The sequence below is a fragment of the Muntiacus reevesi genome, chromosome 15 (genome assembly GCF_963930625.1).
Source record: "Muntiacus reevesi chromosome 15, mMunRee1.1, whole genome shotgun sequence".
Classification (NCBI taxonomy): domain Eukaryota; kingdom Metazoa; phylum Chordata; class Mammalia; order Artiodactyla; family Cervidae; genus Muntiacus; species Muntiacus reevesi.
Window position 1 is genome coordinate 65690113 of NC_089263.1, and position 18137 is coordinate 65708249.

Below are 18137 nucleotides of genomic sequence, written 5' to 3' on the forward strand. Positions count from 1 at the left end.
GTGCGCGCCTGTGTGTGGTGTATGCGCCTCCGTGTGTTTGTGTGTGCACATGTGTGCTGTGTCCCTACCCCGGGTTCACTCACCTTCTCCCTCCCTGCAGAAGGGGGTGCTCCATCCCTCACCCCAGGAGGCCAGGCCCTAAGGGGACCCCTGGCTCCAAGCTCTCATGAGGGCCTCGGGGCTCCTCCCACGGCCCCGGCGGCCTCACCCCGCGGCACCCGTTCCCCACAGGCGAGGAGGATGGCCGAGACCAGTCCAAGCTGGAGACCAAGGTGTGGGAGGCCCGCAACCCGCTCGTGGACAAGCAGATTGACCAGTTCCTGGTGGTGGCCCGGTGAGTGCCGTCAGGCGGGGCACAGGCTGGCACGGCCTTAGCTGCTCACCCGCCCTGTGCTGGGTTCTGGGACGTCTGTGCTGTGGGGCATCGCCGGCGAAGGGCACACGAGGTCAGCGGGGCCGGGCTGCTCTGTGGTGACCCGTTCCTGGTCCCCAGGGAGGCCTGGCCCTTCCTGCACACGGAGCTGGCTCTGAGGGGCTGCTTGGGGCCACCCCCCAACAGGCCGAGCAGGCCGGGCGCCGGTGGGGCCCTTTCCGCAGGTTGCGGGGTGGGACAGGGCGCCCGTCCGGCTCTGGGACCGGGCGGAGGCCGCTGGGGCGGACGTGGCCGAGGCCGAGGCCTCCCGGACACGAAGCGGGTGCGCTCTCCGGAGCTGCCTCTGCTGAGGCTGATGCCCTGGCCCCCCAGGGGCAGCTCTGGTGAGCACTCAGGGCCATGTGCCACCCCCCAGCCAGGCGCCATCCAGCGCTGGAATCTGAAGGCTGTTTCGTGAGAAGAGCTCTGTAGAGACTCAGACTCAGACTCAGTCCCCGAACTCCAGAGCAGAGCGCTCCTTCTCGAGATGGCCGAGCCTGGGCGCTGCTGCCTGTTGCGCTCAGCCCAGCTGGCCTGCTTGTCTGCTCCGGTGTCAGCGTCTCTCCCCCCCTGCCCCCAGCTCCGTGGGCACCTTCGCCCGGGCCCTGGACTGCAGTAGCTCTGTCCGGCAGCCCAGCCTGCACATGAGCGCCGCGGCCGCCTCCCGGGACATCACCCTGGTAAGGGGCCTGCTCAGGCCAGCCCGTCCGTCCCCCGGGCAGGGCTGCCCTCGTGTGGCAGCCCCGTCTCCACACAGGCTCAGGCTGACCTGCACGTCCTGGGGCTGCCCTGCTCCATCTTCCCGCCCCGCCTCGGGCAGCACGTCTCCCAGAAGGGGGCCCACGTGCCCCGGGCCGGCCCCGCCTGCCCACAGCTCTCTCCCCACACTCCCCCAGAGGCCCGCAGCCGCCCCGTGTCCTGTGGTCTTCCACACGTGACCCGGGTGTGTCCGCCGTCTGGGCTGGGGGTGGGTGCCAGCACGGGGCCTGGGTGACCCTGCCTCCTGCCCCGCACAGTTCCATGCCATGGACACGCTGCACCGGAGCGTGTACGACGTCGCCAAGGCCATCTCAGCCCTGGTGCCGCAGGGCGGGCCCGTGCTCTGCAGGGACGAGATGGAGGAGTGGTCAGCCTCAGAGGCCAGCCTTTTCGAGGAGGCCCTGGAAAAGTACGGGAAGGACTTCACGGACATTCAGCAAGACTTCGTGAGTACCGCAGGGCGGGCTCAGGGCCGCGCTGCTCCCAGGCCTCCGTGTTCCCGCCCCCTCGTCTGTTAGAGGCGCCTGCTGCATCTCCAGGTCCAGGTCCTCACCGGCCCTCAGGGCCCCGGGTGTGTTTGAGTCCAGTTGTTTTTAATAACCAGTCGAGCCTCCGCATACGTCCTTGGAAGTGTCCCTCGGTGAGCCCGTGGGAATCAAGTCCGCAGGGACCCTCCCGCTCTCACAGCCCCTAAAACACACTTGAGCTCGTCTGAAGGGAGAACGCTGGTCACTCAGAGGAGCACGTCTGTGCAGAGAGGGCAGCAGGGCAGCCAGGCCAGCCTGACCACGAGCCCCTGGGAGAGCCCGGGATGCAGCGGCCCGCATCTCATGCCCAGCGGCATCTCAGCTGGAATAGACAAAGCTGGTGCCGGGCTTGCCGCAGAAGGCGGAGAAGCAGTGGCTCAGAGGCCCTCAGAGGGCCCCTCAGAGCCCTGGTGCCGCGGGTGCAGGCCGAGCCCAGAGCCGGCCTCTTGACCGACAGCTAGAGTGTGCCGAAACCTCAGCAGGGCGGCAAGGCCTCCTCACCAGAAATAAGCGGAGCGCGCTGGGCAGGAAGTAAAGCGCCGGGCACACTGGCCGCACCCCCTCTTCCCCTCCGACAGGTCCCGGGCCCCTAGCACGCCTGTGTGACGGCCCAGGTGCAGGAGACGCGTAGCCTGCGATCGACTCACCTGGGCAGATGTGGGTGAACGTGCTCACGGGAGGCAGGCCCGCAGGTGGCGCGAGCCCTGCTGGACTTGCGCTCGGCCTGTGAGCCAGGGGTGATGCCAGAACAGCGGGAGCAGAGCGCGTGCGCATGTGCAGCCCACAGCCTGGACGGGGTGGGGCCTGGGTGGCTCCTCCCTGCCCCCCACCCTGGCACTGTGTGCTGGGGGCGGGAGCGCCTACCTACCCAGCCAGCCAGCCATGGCAGGAATGGAAACTGGGGAGGAGCTTCTGTGCTATGCCCTCTGCCCAGGAGCGGGCGAGCCTGGGCGGGGCCCTGACGGTGGCCTGGGTGGGCCAGCAGGGCCCATCCCCGCCCCCCCACTGAGACACCCCCTTCCCGCAGCTCCCCTGGAAGTCGCTCACCAGCATCATTGAGTACTACTACATGTGGAAGACCACCGACAGATACGTGCAGCAGGTGAGGGCCAGCTGGCGCGGGTGGGGTCTCCCCTCTGCAGACCCAGCTGCCAGCCTCTGACCCTGTGTTCTGTGTTTTAAGAAACGCTTGAAAGCGGCTGAAGCAGAGAGCAAGTTAAAGCAAGTTTATATCCCCAACTAGTAAGTGTACCCCCAGAGCACCGCCCCTGTGTCTCCACATCCCTGGGTGGGCCAGGCCTGGCGCTGGCCTCACGTGGCCGGGTGGCGCCTCCCTGGCTCAGAGCCTGGGCGAGACAGGGGCCTGTCCTCAAAGCCCAGGATGGTGGGGGCGGTGGGAGGGCAGGACCTGGCCCCAGCTCTCCCTCGGCCTGCCAGGCAGCACCGGGCGCGGAGGCTGGAAGCCGTCCAACATGGGGTCTGACTCTGACCCGAGGCTACGGGGAGAGAGCTGGGGTTGGCGGCCACCCTGCAGCCAGGCGGGTGTGGACGGGGCTGCCGGGGCCCCAGAGCCGCGCGCCCGGGGCTCCGTGCTCCTGTGACGCCCTCCCTCTCTCCCTTACCCAAGTAACAAGCCAAACCCGAACCAGATCAGCGTCAATAACGTCAAGGCAGGCGTGGTGAACGGCGCGGGGCCGCCAGGCCAGAGCCCTGGGGCCGGCCGGGCCTGCGAGAGCTGTTACAGTAAGTGGCACCCAGGCGCACCCTGTCCGCGGCCCTGGGCACCCCTGCACCGTCCCGGGGACCGGCCTGGGGGCGGGGGTCGCACCCTGGAGGAGCCCTGACGGGGAGTGAGGGGCGCGTGGTGCCCGGCCGGGGTGGCGTGGGCGGGCGACAGCTGTGGATGCTCTCTGCCGTCACTGGTTCTGCTTAAGAATCCGTCTATTTTCAACTTTGTTGTCCGTAGCCACCCAGTCTTACCAGTGGTATTCTTGGGGTCCCCCTAACATGCAGTGTCGCCTCTGCGCGTCTTGTTGGACATATTGGAAGAAATATGGTGGCTTGAAAATGCCAACCCGGTTAGATGGAGAGAGGCCGGGACCCAACCGCAGCAACATGGTAAGCCCCGCCCGCGCCCCGCCCGCCCCCCGCGCGCCCGCCCCTGCGGCCTGGCCCGCAGTCATGGCGCTGTGTCGGGGCGGCGCGCCCCCTTCCGCAGAGCCCCCACGGCATCCCAGCGCGGAGCAGCGGGAGCCCCAAGTTCGCCATGAAGACGAGACAGGCCTTCTACCTGCACACCACCAAGCTCACGCGCATCGCCCGGCGCCTGTGCCGCGAGATCCTACGCCCCTGGCACGCCGCCCGCCACCCCTACATGCCCATCAACAGCGCGGCCATCAAGGCCGAGTGTGAGTGTCCCCCGGGGCGGGCGGGGCGGGGCGCTGCCGCGGGCGAGCGCACTGACCCTGGCCCCCCGCAGGCACGGCGCGGCTGCCGGAAGCCTCCCAGAGCCCGCTGGTGCTGAAGCAGGCCACGCGGAAGCCCTTGGAGGCCGTGCTGCGGTTCCTCGGTGAGCCCGCCTGCCCCGCCCGCCGCACCCCCCGCAGGCCCCTGTGTGGGTTCGGAGGGGTCTTCCCCGTGCTTTTCCCTGACGGGCAGGATCCGGGCTGGGTGGGAGGCGTGGCCCCTGGGAGGGACGCAGAGAGGGTCGGCCTGGGGCCTCGAGCGCCCCACTTGTCCGCGGCCCTCGGCTCGGCTGGGCTGGGCTGGGCTTCAGTCCCTCCCACTGTGCCCACGTTCCCTTGTGAAGCATGCTCGGAGCCGGCGGGCTCCTAGGGGAGACAGGCGGCTGTGGCTCCTCCTGCTCTCTGGGCTCTGGCCCCTGAGAGCCGCCGAGGGCTGTGCCACTTGGCAGGTGTGGACCTGCGCCTCCTGGAGCTGGCCGGCCGGGTGATCTGTGGTCAGCTGACGGGCCCTGAGTTCATCATCTGGCCTGTGGCCAACCTGGGCTGGCAGCTCAGGGACCACTGAGTGGACCCGCTCGTTTATGGGGATCTGGACCTATGAGCTGCTGGTGGTCGCTGGTGGGCCTGTCAGCCGAACTGAGGGGCTAAGGGGCCTGGCCCCAGCCTCTCTCCCTGCTCTCAGGCTGCCCAGGGTGCCACATTGGCGTGCGTGCCGGGGCTGGGCTGCACGCACCCTCCTGGGTGGTGGGGCTGCCGCTGAGGAGCGGCCGTGTGCCCACTCGCCTGTGTCGGCCCTGCAGAGACGCACCCCCGCCCCCCCAAGCCTGACCCAGTGAAGAGTGTGTCCGGCGTGCTCAGCGGCCTGACCCCCGCCAAGTCGGCCCCCGTCATCAACAATGGCTCCCCCACCATCCTGGGCAAGAGGAGCTACGAGCAGCACAATGGGGTCGACGGTGAGTCCGGGGGGCCTCGGGCTCGGCTGGTGAGGCTGTGGGCCTGGGGTGCCCGGCCCCCGCTGCGTCCGCGCCCGCTGACCATGTGTTCTCTCCTCTCTCCTGCCGCCGGGCGCTGCCAGGCAACGTGAAGAAGCGCCTCTTGATGCCCAGTAGGGGTAAGGCCTGGCCCTTCGCGCCTGCCTCTGTGCTGTGCTCACGTGTGTGCGGCGGACGGCTCAGGGCACGTCCAGGGCAGTCCACGCGGGCTGGGCCGCGCCCCGGCGCCCCCCGACCCACCTGTCACTCGGCAGAGACCCGGGGGCTGCCCCCACCCTGTGCTGGCCACGCGCTGCCCCCCACCTGGGCACCCCGGCTCATGAAATGCCCCTCCGTCCGGGCCCAGCGCCGGTCAGTGGACTGTCCTTCGTCGGGCGGCCCTGGCGCCCCCGCCGCCCGCCCGCACTGGCTACCGCCGCGCTGCACCCACCCGCATGCTGTCAGCCTCAGCGCGCGTGGCCGTCTGCCCTGTGCTTGTGATCTCGCCCGCGCCCTGCCCGGTGGGGGGCTGTGGGACCCTGGCCCCTCGGGTGCCGACAGGACAGAGCTGTGGTGTGGCTGGCATGGCTGATGGGGATCTGCGAGGGAAAGCCCAGGCCACGGCCCCGCGGGGAGGGACACCCGGGGCTGAGACTGCGGGCCTGTCCCGAGTGCGGGGGTCATGCGCCGGGGCAGGCTGCCACAGGGCCCTCCGACCGTCCGGCGCGGCTGGCATTGGCCTCCAAAGTGTGGCTCCCTCGCCTGCTCAGGGCTGGCTTTTGCCTTCTCGGGGCGGGGGGGGGCGTTTGTGGGCTGGGGCTGCTCTAGTAGGGGTCACCACGGTGCCGGTGAGGGGCATGTCAGCCTTGTGGGGGCCCGTGGCAGCACCCGAGGGGCAGGTGAAGAGAGTCAGCGGACGGGGAACTTAGGGGAGCGCACTCAGAGCTCCTCCCGCAGCCCCTCCCAGCCACAAGGTCAGGTCCGGCGTGGGAACCCCAGCCTCATGGGCAGCAGCACGGATGTGGCCAGAGCCCTCCCCAGTGTCAGGACTGGAGACCTGCCAGCCCAGGAGACTGGACCGGGCTTGGTTCTCAAGGGAGGTGGTGGGAGTCAGTGCCCGTCTGGCCCAGCCCGGTCCCCTGGACACGCCCACCTTAGTGTGTCTGGGAGCTCGGCAGGCACTTGCTGAGGGTCAGCCACTGGCACTGAGGCCAGGTCCTCTCACTCATCTGGACGCAGGCTCTTCCCACCCCAGGCCCCCTGCTGCCTTGCCTACAACCCCTTGGTGGGGCGCCAGCTCACCACAGCCTCGCCTCCTCGCTGACCTCCCCCTTTCCCTGGAGCCATCCTTGGGGGGTTCCCACAGCCCCTGGTCTCAGCAGAGCGACCGGTCCGCTCGTCTGCCCACATCCCACAGGAGGGGAAGCGGGTCTTATCAACAGGGCTTGGGGCTTAGGGCTTGACTTGTTAAGAGCTCTTGATAGCAGGGGGATAAACTCCATTCACTTCATCAGTTTTTCCAAAATCCACGTGTTCCCGTAGCTACTTCAGCCCCAGCCCTGGGTCCCGGGTGGGTGTCGGAGGCCGCACTCAGGCCCGCTGGGGTGCTGTGGTGGCTGGAGCAGCAGTGGATGGCAGGAGTCGGCTCTCGGCCAGGGCCCTGACCCCAGGGGGCCTTAACTCCCTAACCTGGCGCTCCGTGGCCTGTGGCTGCCTCCACCCAGGGCCCCGTGTGTACGCCCCCCACGCTAACTGTGCTTTCTTCTCTCTGCCACCCGTCCCTCTGGTAGGCACCTACCTGGGTAAGTAGCGTGGAGCCTTGAGCGCTGTGTACACCCGTGGACAGCTCGTGAGCGCTGCAAGCTGGGTGCTGGGGCCCCTGCCTCTGCCTGCTGGGGTTGCGGGTACCCCGAGTTAGGAGGTGTTGCAAAGGGGCGATGGACAGCTATTCCAGGCTCATCTAAAGACGGACCTTGGTCAGGAAGCACTTTTGGGAGGAGCTAGATGTGTGTGGCAGAATGTGGGCGATGGAGACTAGCTCACGTGACCACGTAGACGCACAGTGACACAGAGCCACATGCACTTATCCCGACACACGCTCATGGCCCTGTGTACTCACCAACACGTGCTTGCGGGCCCGTGTACTCACTGACACATGCTCATGGGCCCGTGTATATACACCAACACCTGTTCGCGGGCCCGTGTACTCACACAAACGTGCTCACAGGCCCGTGTACTCACCGACACACTCACGGGCCCGTGTACTCAGACCAACACGCGCTCACGGGCCCGTGTACTCAGACCAACACGCGCTCACGGGCCCGTGTACTCAGGCTGAGGCGCTCAGGGCAGACTCACGGCGCCTCCGTCAGGGGCTGGGGCTGTCTTGCTGCCCGTTGAGGGTGCAGCCTGTGACCTGGTGCCTTTTCTGAGCCCCTGGTGGTGGCTTCCCCTCCAGATCCCCAACCACAGAGTGGAACTGCTAGCTGCAGCATGGCCTTCTGAGCTCTCCTGGGCACTTGCACCGGCTTCCCGCAGGGCACCTGGCCCCAGGCCCACACTGGGGACCGGGAGCCGCTCGGGGGAGTCTGAGCCCAGGGAGTGGCTGCCCTGCAGGGGTCCCTGTTGCCGTTGTATGCACAGCTGTTCCTGGTGTCACTTGGCTACTCTGTAAACCAGGCCGCAGTGGTCCCGGCTCCTCAGGGGAGTGCGCTCAGATCCGAGGCTCCCACACCCACCCCACCCCCGGGGGTGTCCCTGAGAGCCACCTGGGCAAGGCCAGGACTGGCAGCTGAGGCCCACCTGGGTGTGGGCGGCAGCTCTAGGGAGAGGTAGCCCCAGGCTTCCTGCTTCTGCGCTGTGGGCCCTCGGCAGGCATGCGGGTGTGGCGTGTGCCTGCGGGGGCCTCACGGTGCTCCTCCTCCTTCCTCAGGTTTGGCGAATCATGGACAGACCAGGCACATGGTAAGCGCAAGGGCCCTGTTCTCCACACGTTTGCACACACATGCTCCCGTGGGCCTTAGCCGGGAGGCCCCCAGCCTGCCAGGGGCTGTGGGAGCATCTGGGAGGCCCCTGGGGACCCCAGGGGCGGTAGCTGTCGGGGTCTTCATGGGGTCTTTGTGGCTCTCCGGGCGCCCCGGCCCACACTGCCCCTGGGACGGCCACCGTGGGGCTTCTGGGCGCTGCGTGGAGGCCCCGAGCTCCCCTCTCAGGCCTGCCCCACCGCAGGGACCAAGCCGGAACCTCCTGCTCAACGGGAAGGCGTACCCCACCAAGGTGCGCCTCATCCGGGGGGGCTCGCTGCCCCCCGTCAAGCGGCGGCGGATGAACTGGATCGACGCCCCCGACGACGTGTTCTACATGGCCACCGAGGAGACCAGGTGGGCGGGCGGGCGGGCCCGCGGGGGTGGGGGCCGCGTGCTGCGCCGCCGCCCAGCTCACTGCCCGGCTCCACCACAGGAAGATCCGCAAGCTGCTCTCGTCCTCCGAGACCAAGCGCGCGGCCCGCAGGCCCTACAAGCCCATCGCCCTGCGCCCGAGCCAGGCCCTGCCGCTGCGGCCGCCGCCGCCCGCGCCCGTCAACGACGAGCCCATCGTCATCGAGGACTAGGCCGCCCGCGCGGCCCTCTGGCCGCAGACCACGCCCGCCCGCCGCCGCTCGGATTTGGTAGTGCCCTCCCGCCCTCCCCCGCAGAGAAAGGCCCCTCGGCCACGGGAGAAGCGCCGACTTCCTCCAGGCCCGCCGGGAGCCGTTTTTTTAGCTTTGTGTTTACTGTTTGGCCAGAGCGGAGCTGAGGCCCGCCCGAGTGCCTGCCCCGCACGCGGGCTCAGGGCCGGCCGGGAGTTTTGTTGTTTCTGTTGAAGGTGCCATTTTAAATTTTATTTTTATTACTTTTTTGTAGATGAACTTAAGCTCTGTAACTTACACCTGGAATGTTAGGATCGGCGTGGCCAGCGGCCGGCCGAGCTGCCTGCTGGGGTTGGCCCTTTGTCTTTTCAAGTAATTTTCATATTAAAAAAAACAAAGAAAAAAAAACTTATAAAAACAAAAATCCAACTAGCCCTTCCTGTGTCGTTTGTCCTCAGTCCATCTCTCTGTCTCGGGCCCACTGCAGGCCTGGCGCTTTAGAGGAGCTCAGCGCCCCCCACCCCGAGCTCGGTGGGTCTGGAAGCCACCCCTGCCTGGGTCTGCCTGGCGTTGGGACGTCCAGGGAGAAGCCTGGGCAGCGGCATGTGGCCCCCCGCTGGCTGGCCTGCGGTCTCCCCTGCCGCCGCACCTCGGCCCATGCCCACCACCTGCCCCCTGGGGGCAGAGAGAGGTCCATCGGGGCTTGGGGCTCCCACATGGGGAGCCAGCACGCTGTCCGTCCGAGGCAGGGGTGGTCCGGGCCTGGCCTGCGATCCAGGCTGGCAGGTGCCAGGCTCCCTGGCTGGGGCGGCGAGGGTGGCAGGGTCAGTCGGGCTGCTGGCCGGCCTGGCAGAGCCCGCTGCAGCTGTCCGCAGATGGCTGCCAGGAGCCGCGCGGCCGCCCGAAGCAGGTGTGCCGTTTCCTCCGGGAGACTTTGCTCAGATTTCAGCAAGTCCGTTCTCAGAAACCCTACCTCGGTCCGGCCCCCCGCACACCCGCTCCAGGCCCACCAGACAGGTGCATCCAGGCCAGATGCCGGAGGGAGGGGTCCGCCAGGCCCTCGGAGGGGCCCCTCCCTGAGCTCTGCCTGCTGTGCCTCCAGCCCCACTGTGATGTGTGGACATCTCGACTGGAGAATTAAAATAGAAGCCGCTCTGTCGCCTTGCCTGGGACAGATAAGGGGTGTCCTGGCGTCCAAGGGCCTGCTGTGGGCCCCGCTGGGTGGCGGGCCAGGGTGTCAGAAGAGGCTGGGGCACGCCACCCCCATGGCTGGCCCCACACCCGCCCATCCCCCAGCTCCAGTGGTGGGGCTGGGAGGCCAGGCTGGTGACCTTGAGGAAGACCACTACCTTCCTCCAGTGTGCTGGGGAAGGGAGGGGAAGGGAGGGGAAGGGAGGGGAGGAGCCTCCCCCTAGCCAGGCCCTCCCCTCCACCCCCCAGAGACAGGCATGCCCTCAGGAGGGCCGGGGCCCCCTCCCCGGGCCCAACACTGGGCCCGGCTGTCTGAGAGGTCTGTGCCAGGCCTAGAAGTGGGGTGGGAGGTCTTGAGGACCCGAGTGTTGGTTAGTTCTGCTCGACTCCTGTGGGCTCGGCAGGGGCCTGTGGCAGCCAGCCCCAGGGTCAAGGGCATCTCAAGTGGGCACGTCCCCACAAGGGCCTTGGTGTGCCAGCCTGCCCCGCCTGGGGCCTCCCACTGCCCACCCCTGGGCACAGCCCTGTGGGCCCCGCGGGAATGTGAGCCTGGCTTCCCATGTGCCATTCGCCAGTGCCGCCAGGACACTGCTCCACTGCAGCCTCGAGGGAGGGACCTGCCCCCATGCCCGGCCAGCGGGGCCCCGCCTGCTTCCCTCCAGCCCTGCCGTCCTCACTCAGCCCCATGGCTGGTGCCTGTCCCAGCCTCTAGCTCTGAGACGGGGCTCTGTGTCCACTGGTCAGTGCCCCTTCCCGGCTAGCCCAGCACAGCCCCGAGCATCAGCCCGAGCCCTGCAGCTGGGAGGCGGGTGCCTGCGCCGCCCACCCCTGCCCAGGGCCTCTGCCAGGGCCGAATGCCATTCCTTGGCTCCACCCCCACGCTCCAAGCAGGGCTGGGGCCCACAGGTAGCCTCCTTGACAGGACTCCTGTGCCCGACCAGCCTGCCCTCCACAGCAGTCCTGCAAATTCCAGGGTGGGGTGGAGTCACACAGCCTGATGCCCTGGGGTCCCGGGGGGCTCCCAAGCTCAGAGCACCTGGTAATGGGTGCCAAGTCGGGGCCCGTGAATTATTCAGAGATACCGGACACCAGCCTGAGCAGGGAGCCGGCTGTGAGGGGCTGACCTGCAGGCCACCTTGCCCAGGAGGGGGCCCGCTGAGGTCTCCTCTCTAGTCTCCACCGCGGCTGGCTCAGGGCCAGAGCTGAGTGCCGGGGGCCCGCCCGCTGGCTGGCAGCTTGAGGGCTCTTGTCCTCACTCATGGAAATGAAAGAGGCTGAAGGGTGTGAGTGCGGGGGCGGGGGGGGGGGGTTGGCACCTCAGGGAGGAGGGGCACCTCAGGGAGGGGGGAGGGGGGCGGGGGGCGGGGGGCACCTCAGGGAGGGCGGGGGGGGGGGGGGCGCTGCCGTGAAACTGCCCTGCGAGACCAGCTCCCTCACCCGCTCTGAACAAAGCAGCGCCAGGGGCCAGAAGCAGGCCCTGGAGGCCACCACTGAGAGGAACTGGGCGTGGGGGGGGTACCCAGTGTCCAGCACAGAGCCTCAGAGACACAGGGCAGGGGGTGAGGGAGCTGGAGCCCACTGCCCAGAGTGGACCCAGTCATCTGGGCTTAGGCGTCTGTCCATCTGCCAGATCTGAGGCTCAGCAGGGATGGTGGTCCGGGAAGGAGCCGACAAGAAGGCAGAATCCCTGGGAGATGGCTGCTGCGACCTCCGGGTCCCCAGACCCTGGGGCTCAGGCGGGTTCTGCATGGCGCGAGGTGGAGGCAGGGAGGGGTGGGAAAGGCTAGGCCGTCCTGCTGGCAGGGGCCAGAGGTCCCCTGGGGAGAGGTCCTGAGCGCGGGCAGACCCCTAGCTCCCCAGCCCTCCAGAAGGAGGCTCTGGGGCCAGCAGGACGAGGTCAGAGGCCCTGGGCCCGCCGCTACTGGGCCCGGAGGAGAGATGGGGCGGGCGTCCAGGGCGGAACAGCATGGAATGCAGGTGGCAGCCTTTGTCCACGTGGCCGCTGCGCCCGCAGAGGGGGCACCCCAGGGGCCCCACGCCTCCTGTCTCCCGGCTCTCCCTCCATGCCCTCGGGTGGGAGAGCTTGTGGAGGGTGCCTTCAGAGCCTGCGGCACACACCGCGGGCCCCCTCGCTGCCAGGCACCCCCTCCCTCACTCCCTTCCAGCAGTTTCTCTCGCGCTGTTTTTGGAAGTGGCGGAGGCCCTGCCCTCCACCCGCTGAGCCTCCAGCACCAGTGACAGTGTTAGGCGGGGCCGGGACCGGGCCTGGACCGGGTGGCGCTCCCGCCCGAATCCCGCTCCTGTCCCAGAGCGAGGCCGTTGCTATAGAAACCGAGCAACAAAGGGAAGCGGGCGGCGGCGCGCAGCAGGGAGGGGTGGGGTCCTCTGGGGACCCGGACGCCAGCACCGGGCCGGGCGGGCTGCTGCGCCGTCGGGGCGTCAGTCTGCGTGTCCCGACGCCGCCCTTCCGGGTCGAGGCCCCGCTGGCCAGGGCGCCCCCCGTCAGGGGGCCGCGGAGTCCCAGCCCCACCCGCGGCCCAGCCGGTTGCCCCGAAGTTGCCATGGAAACAGGCGAGGACCGAGCGGGCCGGGTAGAGGCCACCCGGCGCGCGAGGCCGAGGGGCGCCAGGCGGGTCGCGTAGCCCCCAGTCCACCCCGGCAGGTGCGCCCCTGCCCCCGCGGCGTCCCGGGCGGCCGGACCCCGAGGGCGGGCTCCCGACGCCCCGCCCCGGCCGCAGGCCAATGGGCGAGCGGACAGCCGGGCGGGCGGGGCGGGTGCGGCGGAGGCGGCGGCTGCGGCGGGGAGACGGGCGCGCGCGGAGGACGCGGGGCGACCAGGCGTACGGACCATGGCCTCCAAGTGCCCCAAGTGCGACAAGACCGTGTATTTCGGTGAGTACCCGGGCCCGGCCACCGCCCTTGGGGTCCGCTCCCCGCTACAGAGCCGCGAGCCCCCGGCGCTCGGCGGCCAGCGCCCGGCCACCGCCCTAGGATGCCCGGCCCGGATCCGGCCAGTCCGCTGCCCACGCGGGCGCGGCCGGAGGGTGGAGCGGCGAAGAGCTGGGGGCGGCCACGCCCGAACCCCCGAAGTGGCCGACCGGGACGAGGCGGGGCCCGAGGCCTGCCGGGCGGGGGCGCGTGGACCCTCCAGAAAGCGGCCGGGCTTGGGGGAGCGCTCTGCGCTCGCGGCCGGTCGCGGTCCTGCCTGGCGGAGCCCAGCGGGGCGGGGTCGGGCGCAGCAGCAAGCTCTGCGCGCTTTTAGCGCGCTCCTGCCTTTCTCTACCCTTTCGCCCGGACCCCAGTCGCGCCTCCCACGGACACGTGGGCGGGCCGGCTGGCTTCATGACCCCCAGCCCCAGCCCCGACTTCTGCACATGCTGGGCTAGGGCTAGGCTCTGTCTGGATTGAGCCCATGCGGGGGCGACCTTGGCCTCCACCTCTTGCGCGTTCTGACACGCTCCTTTTCTTGGCCAAGTTCCCCCTGGACTCTCCTGCGGTTGGGGTGAAGAGCGAACCCCCAGAAGCAGGAGAGGACGCTGGAACCCAGGTGGCCAGGCCCCCTACCTCCTCAAGGTCAGAACAGTGCCATCCAGGAGGAGGGAGTGGGGAGGAGAGCCTGTCTCTGCCCAGACGCCCCCTGCGTTGGCAGAGACTGACCCCATGGGCGCACCCACTCGCTGGCTCTCCTACCCTGGTGTCTGGCTCACTCCCCCACTCTGCCTCACCCTGGCTGGCCCTCTTCCCCACTTTGCCAGGGTCCCTGCCCACTGAGCCTCCCACCAGTGCCCGCACAGACATAGTGGCACAAGCCAGAAGAGCAGGGGCGACAGAAACAGAGAGAAGAGCCTTCTTTCGTCATCCTCGGGGCAGTGGCCAGGGTCTGGGGTGGGGACTGGCCGAGGTGAAGATGGCCCCTTGGTTTCCCTGTGGACGGGTGGGAGGAGGAGGCGCAGGCCGTTGTTTGCTGTTCCCAGAGGGGAGGGACCGGATTTGGCCTGAAGTGCTTCTGGCCTGGCTGGAGGCCGCGGGGCTTCCGGCTGCCTGCTGGGGAGCCCGCCCAGCCCTCGGTCCCCGTCCCGAACGGGACTCATCCCTGTAAGGCTCAGGGTAGGGGCCAGCCCCAGGGTCGTCCTGCCAGCCCTGCTGCCCACATCTTTACCCCGGGCCAGGCCAGCTCAGGGGTGGGCCGACAGTCCCGTGTACAACCCGGAAAAGTGCTTCTGCCTGCTTGGGTGGCTGCTGGCTCCCAGCAGAAAACAAAGGCTGGCTTCTCTCCTGGTCTGGAGGCCCTGGTGGAGGAAGGGGCGGGGCCAGGACGCTGCCACCCCAAGTCAGGCTGCACCCCAGTGGGTGCACGGAAGAGCTGGGCCAGGGCACCCCCACAGTGACCTCAGGATGCTGAGTCTTTGTGTCCCCGACAACTGCAGCTGGGTGGGAGCTGGTTTCTTTCTAAGCCATTAGACTCAATTGATTCTGCTTTCCCAACTTGGGCGGGTAACGTGTGGCCATTGACCTGCCCAGTGGGTCCGAGGGTCATTCCCCTGCCCTCGAGTGGCCACAGCCTAACAGCTAGCCAGAGTATCATGGTTCTGGCAGCCCTGAGCCACAGCTGCCTCGGCCACCGCTGGCCAGCAGGAGAGCTGGGAGAGGATGCCAGGCTGGCATGGGATCTGAGCCCGCGTTGGGCTCAGCGAGCTCCCGTCTGCCCTGGCATGGACCTGTGGGAGGCCTGACTAGCCTGAGTCCCAGCCTCCTAGGGTGGAGTGGCAAGAAAGATCTATAAGCCTGTGATGCCCCTGGGAAGGGTGGGGTCCCAGAGGCTGCCCCTGGCCAGGCCAGCAGGCGCCACCAGGGCCACTGGAGCCAGAACTCAGAGCCCCGAACCTGAGCCACCAGGAGCATGAGCTGTCCTCCAGGAGCCTCCACAGGCCTGGGGCTGGAGGGGTTCTGGCCCGGCCCCTGATCCCCGCCCTGCTGGTTCCCTGGGGGAGGCCTGGCCCAAGCAGGGGCCGCTCTGGGAAGGCGTCCCCGCTCCTTGGCCAGGTCCTGCCTGAGCGGAAGGGCCCCAGCCCACCCACCCCTCTTCTCCCCTTGCCTCTGGCCAGGCCCCTTCCAGTCGGGAGGAATCCAGCTCGGCTCCAGTGGCTTCCTGCCCAGTCCTCCGCCCTTTTCCTGCTGTGCTTCCCTGGGGAAGCCCCAGCTTCCGTCCATCGGGAGATGGCCCAGGAGTGGGGGGATGCAGGGGGCAGGGAGGGCCCCCGACGTGACCTTAGCAGCTGGTCTCGGAGCTTGGGCGCCAAAGTCGGAGGCAGGAGGGGCCGGTGCTCTTGGCGCTTAGGGTATGGAGGCCAAATATGGACTGCCAGAGCCCTGCCCTGTCCCCTGGGGGGCCACAGGGACTGGCCTCTCCACCGGGGGTCTGGAGGCTTGGGGCCACTCCCCTCCGCACAGGGCTGGGACTCTGCCTGCTCCTACAGGGCCCTCCTGGAGGGTCTGGGGCCATGTGAGGGGGGCATGTGTCAGGGAGGGGCAGGTTTGAGCTGGAAGCCCGTCCAGGTTGCCTGGTCCAAGCAGTGACCCAGGGTGATGAGGAGTGGATGGTGGGGGCGGCCACACGGCTCCCTGGGGGTGGTTAAGGGGACCCAGGTGCCGAGGCTGCCTGGGACCTGGGGGGCAACAGGGGCTGCGCGTGGGGGACAGGGGTGCTGCGCTGACACTGCCCTTCCGCCCAGCTGAGAAGGTGAGCTCCCTGGGCAAAGACTGGCACAGATTCTGCCTCCGCTGTGAGCACTGCAGCAAGACGCTGACCCCCGGGGGCCACGCCGAGGTGAGCCCCGCCCCCAGGCAGGGAGGGGGCGGGGAGCCGGGCCAGACCCCACCCTCAACCCCTGCCCTCTGCCTAGCACGATGGAAAGCCCTTCTGCCACAAGCCCTGCTATGCCACGCTGTTCGGACCCAAAGGTGAGGCAGGGACCCCACGGTCCGGGTCGGACCCCGCCCAGCTCAGACGTCCCGTTTCCCCTCGCTCGTGCGGGCCCCTCCCTCCTGGAAGGACAAGCACTCTCTGTGCCTTCCCCACCGCGGCCCTGGGCGGGGGGCGGTCCTGGTCCCCCGTGGCTGAAGGAGCCTTCCTGGGAAGTAGGGGGTGGCTGCGAGGCGCGGGGGTAGGGAGGGCCCTGGCTCCCGCGTCCAGTGCCTGCCCCCCCACCCCCAGGGGTGAACATCGGAGGGGCTGGCTCCTACATCTACGAGAAGCCGTCCACCGAGAAACCCCAGGTCACCGGCCCCATCGAGGTCCCGGTGGCCCGAACCGAGGAGCGTAAAGCCAGCGGCCCCCCGAAGGGACCCAGCAAAGGTGGGCGGGGTGAGGGGGGCGGGGGTAGGGGCGGGGCGCCGGCGGACCCTGACCCCTCCTCTCTCCCAGCCTCCAGCGTCACCACGTTCACCGGGGAGCCCAATATGTGTCCCCGCTGCAACAAGAGGGTCTACTTCGGTGAGTGGCCGCACCCAACCCCATCCTGGGAGGTCTACCCCGGGCGCCTCGGCGTCATCCTCTGTCTCCTCCCCAGCCGAGAAGGTGACGTCTCTGGGCAAGGACTGGCACCGGCCGTGCCTGCGTTGCGAGCGCTGTGGGAAGACGCTGACCCCGGGCGGGCACGCGGAGGTGAGAGGCGCGCGGCCCCGGACGGCGACGGGGGCCGGCGGGGACCCAGAGGGATCTCTGAGGGTCCAGGGGGCCGGGGGTCCGAGAGGGGCGGATAGGGGCCCAGACTGGGGGCTGCGGGCCCGGAGGGGTGGGGCCCGAGGGGGGCTGTGAGGGACCGGGGGCGCGGGCGTCCGAGGCGGGTGGGCAGGGCTACGTGGGGGGGAGCCGGGCGGAGGTCGAGGGGAGTTATGAGGGTCGGGGGCGGGCCCCAAGGGGTTCTGCGGGCCGGGAGAGGCGGGCGGGAGCCCGTGGGGGATGCGGGCCGGGAGGGGTGGGGGTCTGTGGGGAGGGCTGGCAGGCCCCCAGGGGAGCTGCGGGCCGGGAGGGGCGGTGTGCGCTGCCCCCTGGAGGCCGGCCTGGCGCCGTGTGCTCACCGACGCTGGTGCAGCAGCGGCGCTGCGTCCTGCAGGTCCGACCTGGTAGCCGAGGGCTCCGGGAGGGGGGCACCTGGACGCGGAGGAGGCCACGGGGGGCGGTGGGCGTGGAGTCTGTGGCCCCCTTCTCACCACCCGCACCCTGTCCTTAGCACGATGGCCAGCCCTACTGCCACAAGCCCTGCTACGGAATACTCTTTGGACCCAAGGGTGAGTGTGGGCCGGAGTGTGGGCCTCGGGCTCCCTCCGCCCTCCCTTCCACCGAGCGGTCTCTCTCTGCAGGAGTGAACACGGGAGCCGTGGGCAGCTACATCTATGACAAGGACCCTGAAGGCAAAGCTCAGCCCTAGGCCCTGGGGCCGCTCTGCGCGGGCCCCTGACCCCGGACCCACCGCTTGGCTCCGCGGGGAGAGTGCCCACTGCCCAGGCCATCTCTGCACCTGCAAGTCCAGGGCCAGGGAGCTGGGGGAGGAGGGAGCCCCTGCCCGACCCCAGGACCCTGCCCCTTCTCTGTCTCCGGGTGTATCCACCTGTGTGTCCCCGACTGCCCGCTGCCCCCTTTCGTCCCGGCCCCACGTGTCCCCACGTCGGGGTCTCGTGGCCCCACACGCCCCTGGTGTCTCCGTGGCCTGGGTGACCTTTCTGAGGTGGCGCCGCCCCGTCCCGCGCCTTCCTGCCCACAGTGTTATTTATGCCCCCCTTGCCAGTGACAGCCACAGCCACGCCCCCCACCGTGTTCCTCCCGCCTGCCTCGCCAGCGCCCGCCCACCACCCTCACGTGGCTCACACTGAGTGCTGGGACTTTTGCTACCAATAAAAGGTCTGAAGGTCAAGGACGCTCGTGTCTGCGGCTCTGGGGTGGACTTGCAGCCAGGGCCCCATCTCTCAGTACAAGCGCCCCCAGAACCCCTGGGCCCCGTGTGAGGTGGGGGCGGGGCCCTGTGCCCATGGGTGGGAGGCAGGGAGGCTCTGGTTTGGGCTGGTTTAGGCGAGTGGGGGGCTGGGCCCCTGGGGAGGACCGGACTAGATGGAGGTGGGGAGTGCGGGAGGGCTGGGGTCCTGGTGCCCAGACATGGGCACTAAGACCCGGGTGCCTCGGTCCAG

General features: G+C 69.1%; 2 protein-coding genes across 4 annotated transcripts in view; both read left to right on the top strand.

Moving 5' to 3' along the window:
• The window catches only part of MTA1 (metastasis associated 1), a 33408-nt gene extending 24214 nt beyond the window's left edge, over positions 1-9194 (top strand). For 2 of the 3 annotated variants that reach the window (XM_065906994.1, XM_065906995.1), the window contains 14 exons: positions 232-334; positions 993-1092; positions 1429-1617; positions 2726-2800; positions 2882-2940; positions 3326-3441; positions 3665-3816; positions 3917-4106; positions 4178-4267; positions 4964-5116; positions 5239-5274; positions 8067-8098; positions 8363-8514; positions 8594-9194. In XM_065906994.1, the coding sequence (XP_065763066.1) occupies positions 232-334; positions 993-1092; positions 1429-1617; positions 2726-2800; positions 2882-2940; positions 3326-3441; positions 3665-3816; positions 3917-4106; positions 4178-4267; positions 4964-5116; positions 5239-5274; positions 8067-8098; positions 8363-8514; positions 8594-8744 (1598 nt within the window). In that variant the 3' untranslated portion in view covers positions 8745-9194. Of the gene's footprint in view, positions 1-231; positions 335-992; positions 1093-1428; positions 1618-2725; positions 2801-2881; positions 2941-3325; positions 3442-3664; positions 3817-3916; positions 4107-4177; positions 4268-4963; positions 5117-5238; positions 5275-8066; positions 8099-8362; positions 8515-8593 lie in introns of those variants that run through there. The other variant, XR_010659209.1, reaches the window with a different exon arrangement.
• Positions 9195-12543: 3349 nt separating this feature from the next.
• CRIP2 (cysteine rich protein 2) lies at positions 12544-17869 on the top strand. The gene is made up of 8 exons (XM_065906687.1): positions 12544-12845; positions 15686-15780; positions 15857-15914; positions 16168-16308; positions 16378-16446; positions 16523-16617; positions 17186-17243; positions 17316-17869. Exons 1-8 carry the CDS (start codon positions 12803-12805, stop codon positions 17381-17383), a joined length of 627 nt encoding a protein of 208 aa, XP_065762759.1. The 5' UTR covers positions 12544-12802; the 3' UTR covers positions 17384-17869.
• Positions 17870-18137: the final 268 nt, after the last annotated feature.

Coding starts and splice junctions, on each gene's coding strand:
- CRIP2 (XM_065906687.1), top strand. CDS start 12,803: ATGGCCTCCAAGTGCCCCAAGTGCGACAAGACCGTGTATTTCG. Junction 16,309..16,377: donor CCCGAAGGGACCCAGCAAAG/GTGGGCGGGGTG, acceptor CCTCTCTCCCAG/CCTCCAGCGTCACCACGTTC. Junction 16,618..17,185: donor CCCCGGGCGGGCACGCGGAG/GTGAGAGGCGCG, acceptor CCCTGTCCTTAG/CACGATGGCCAGCCCTACTG.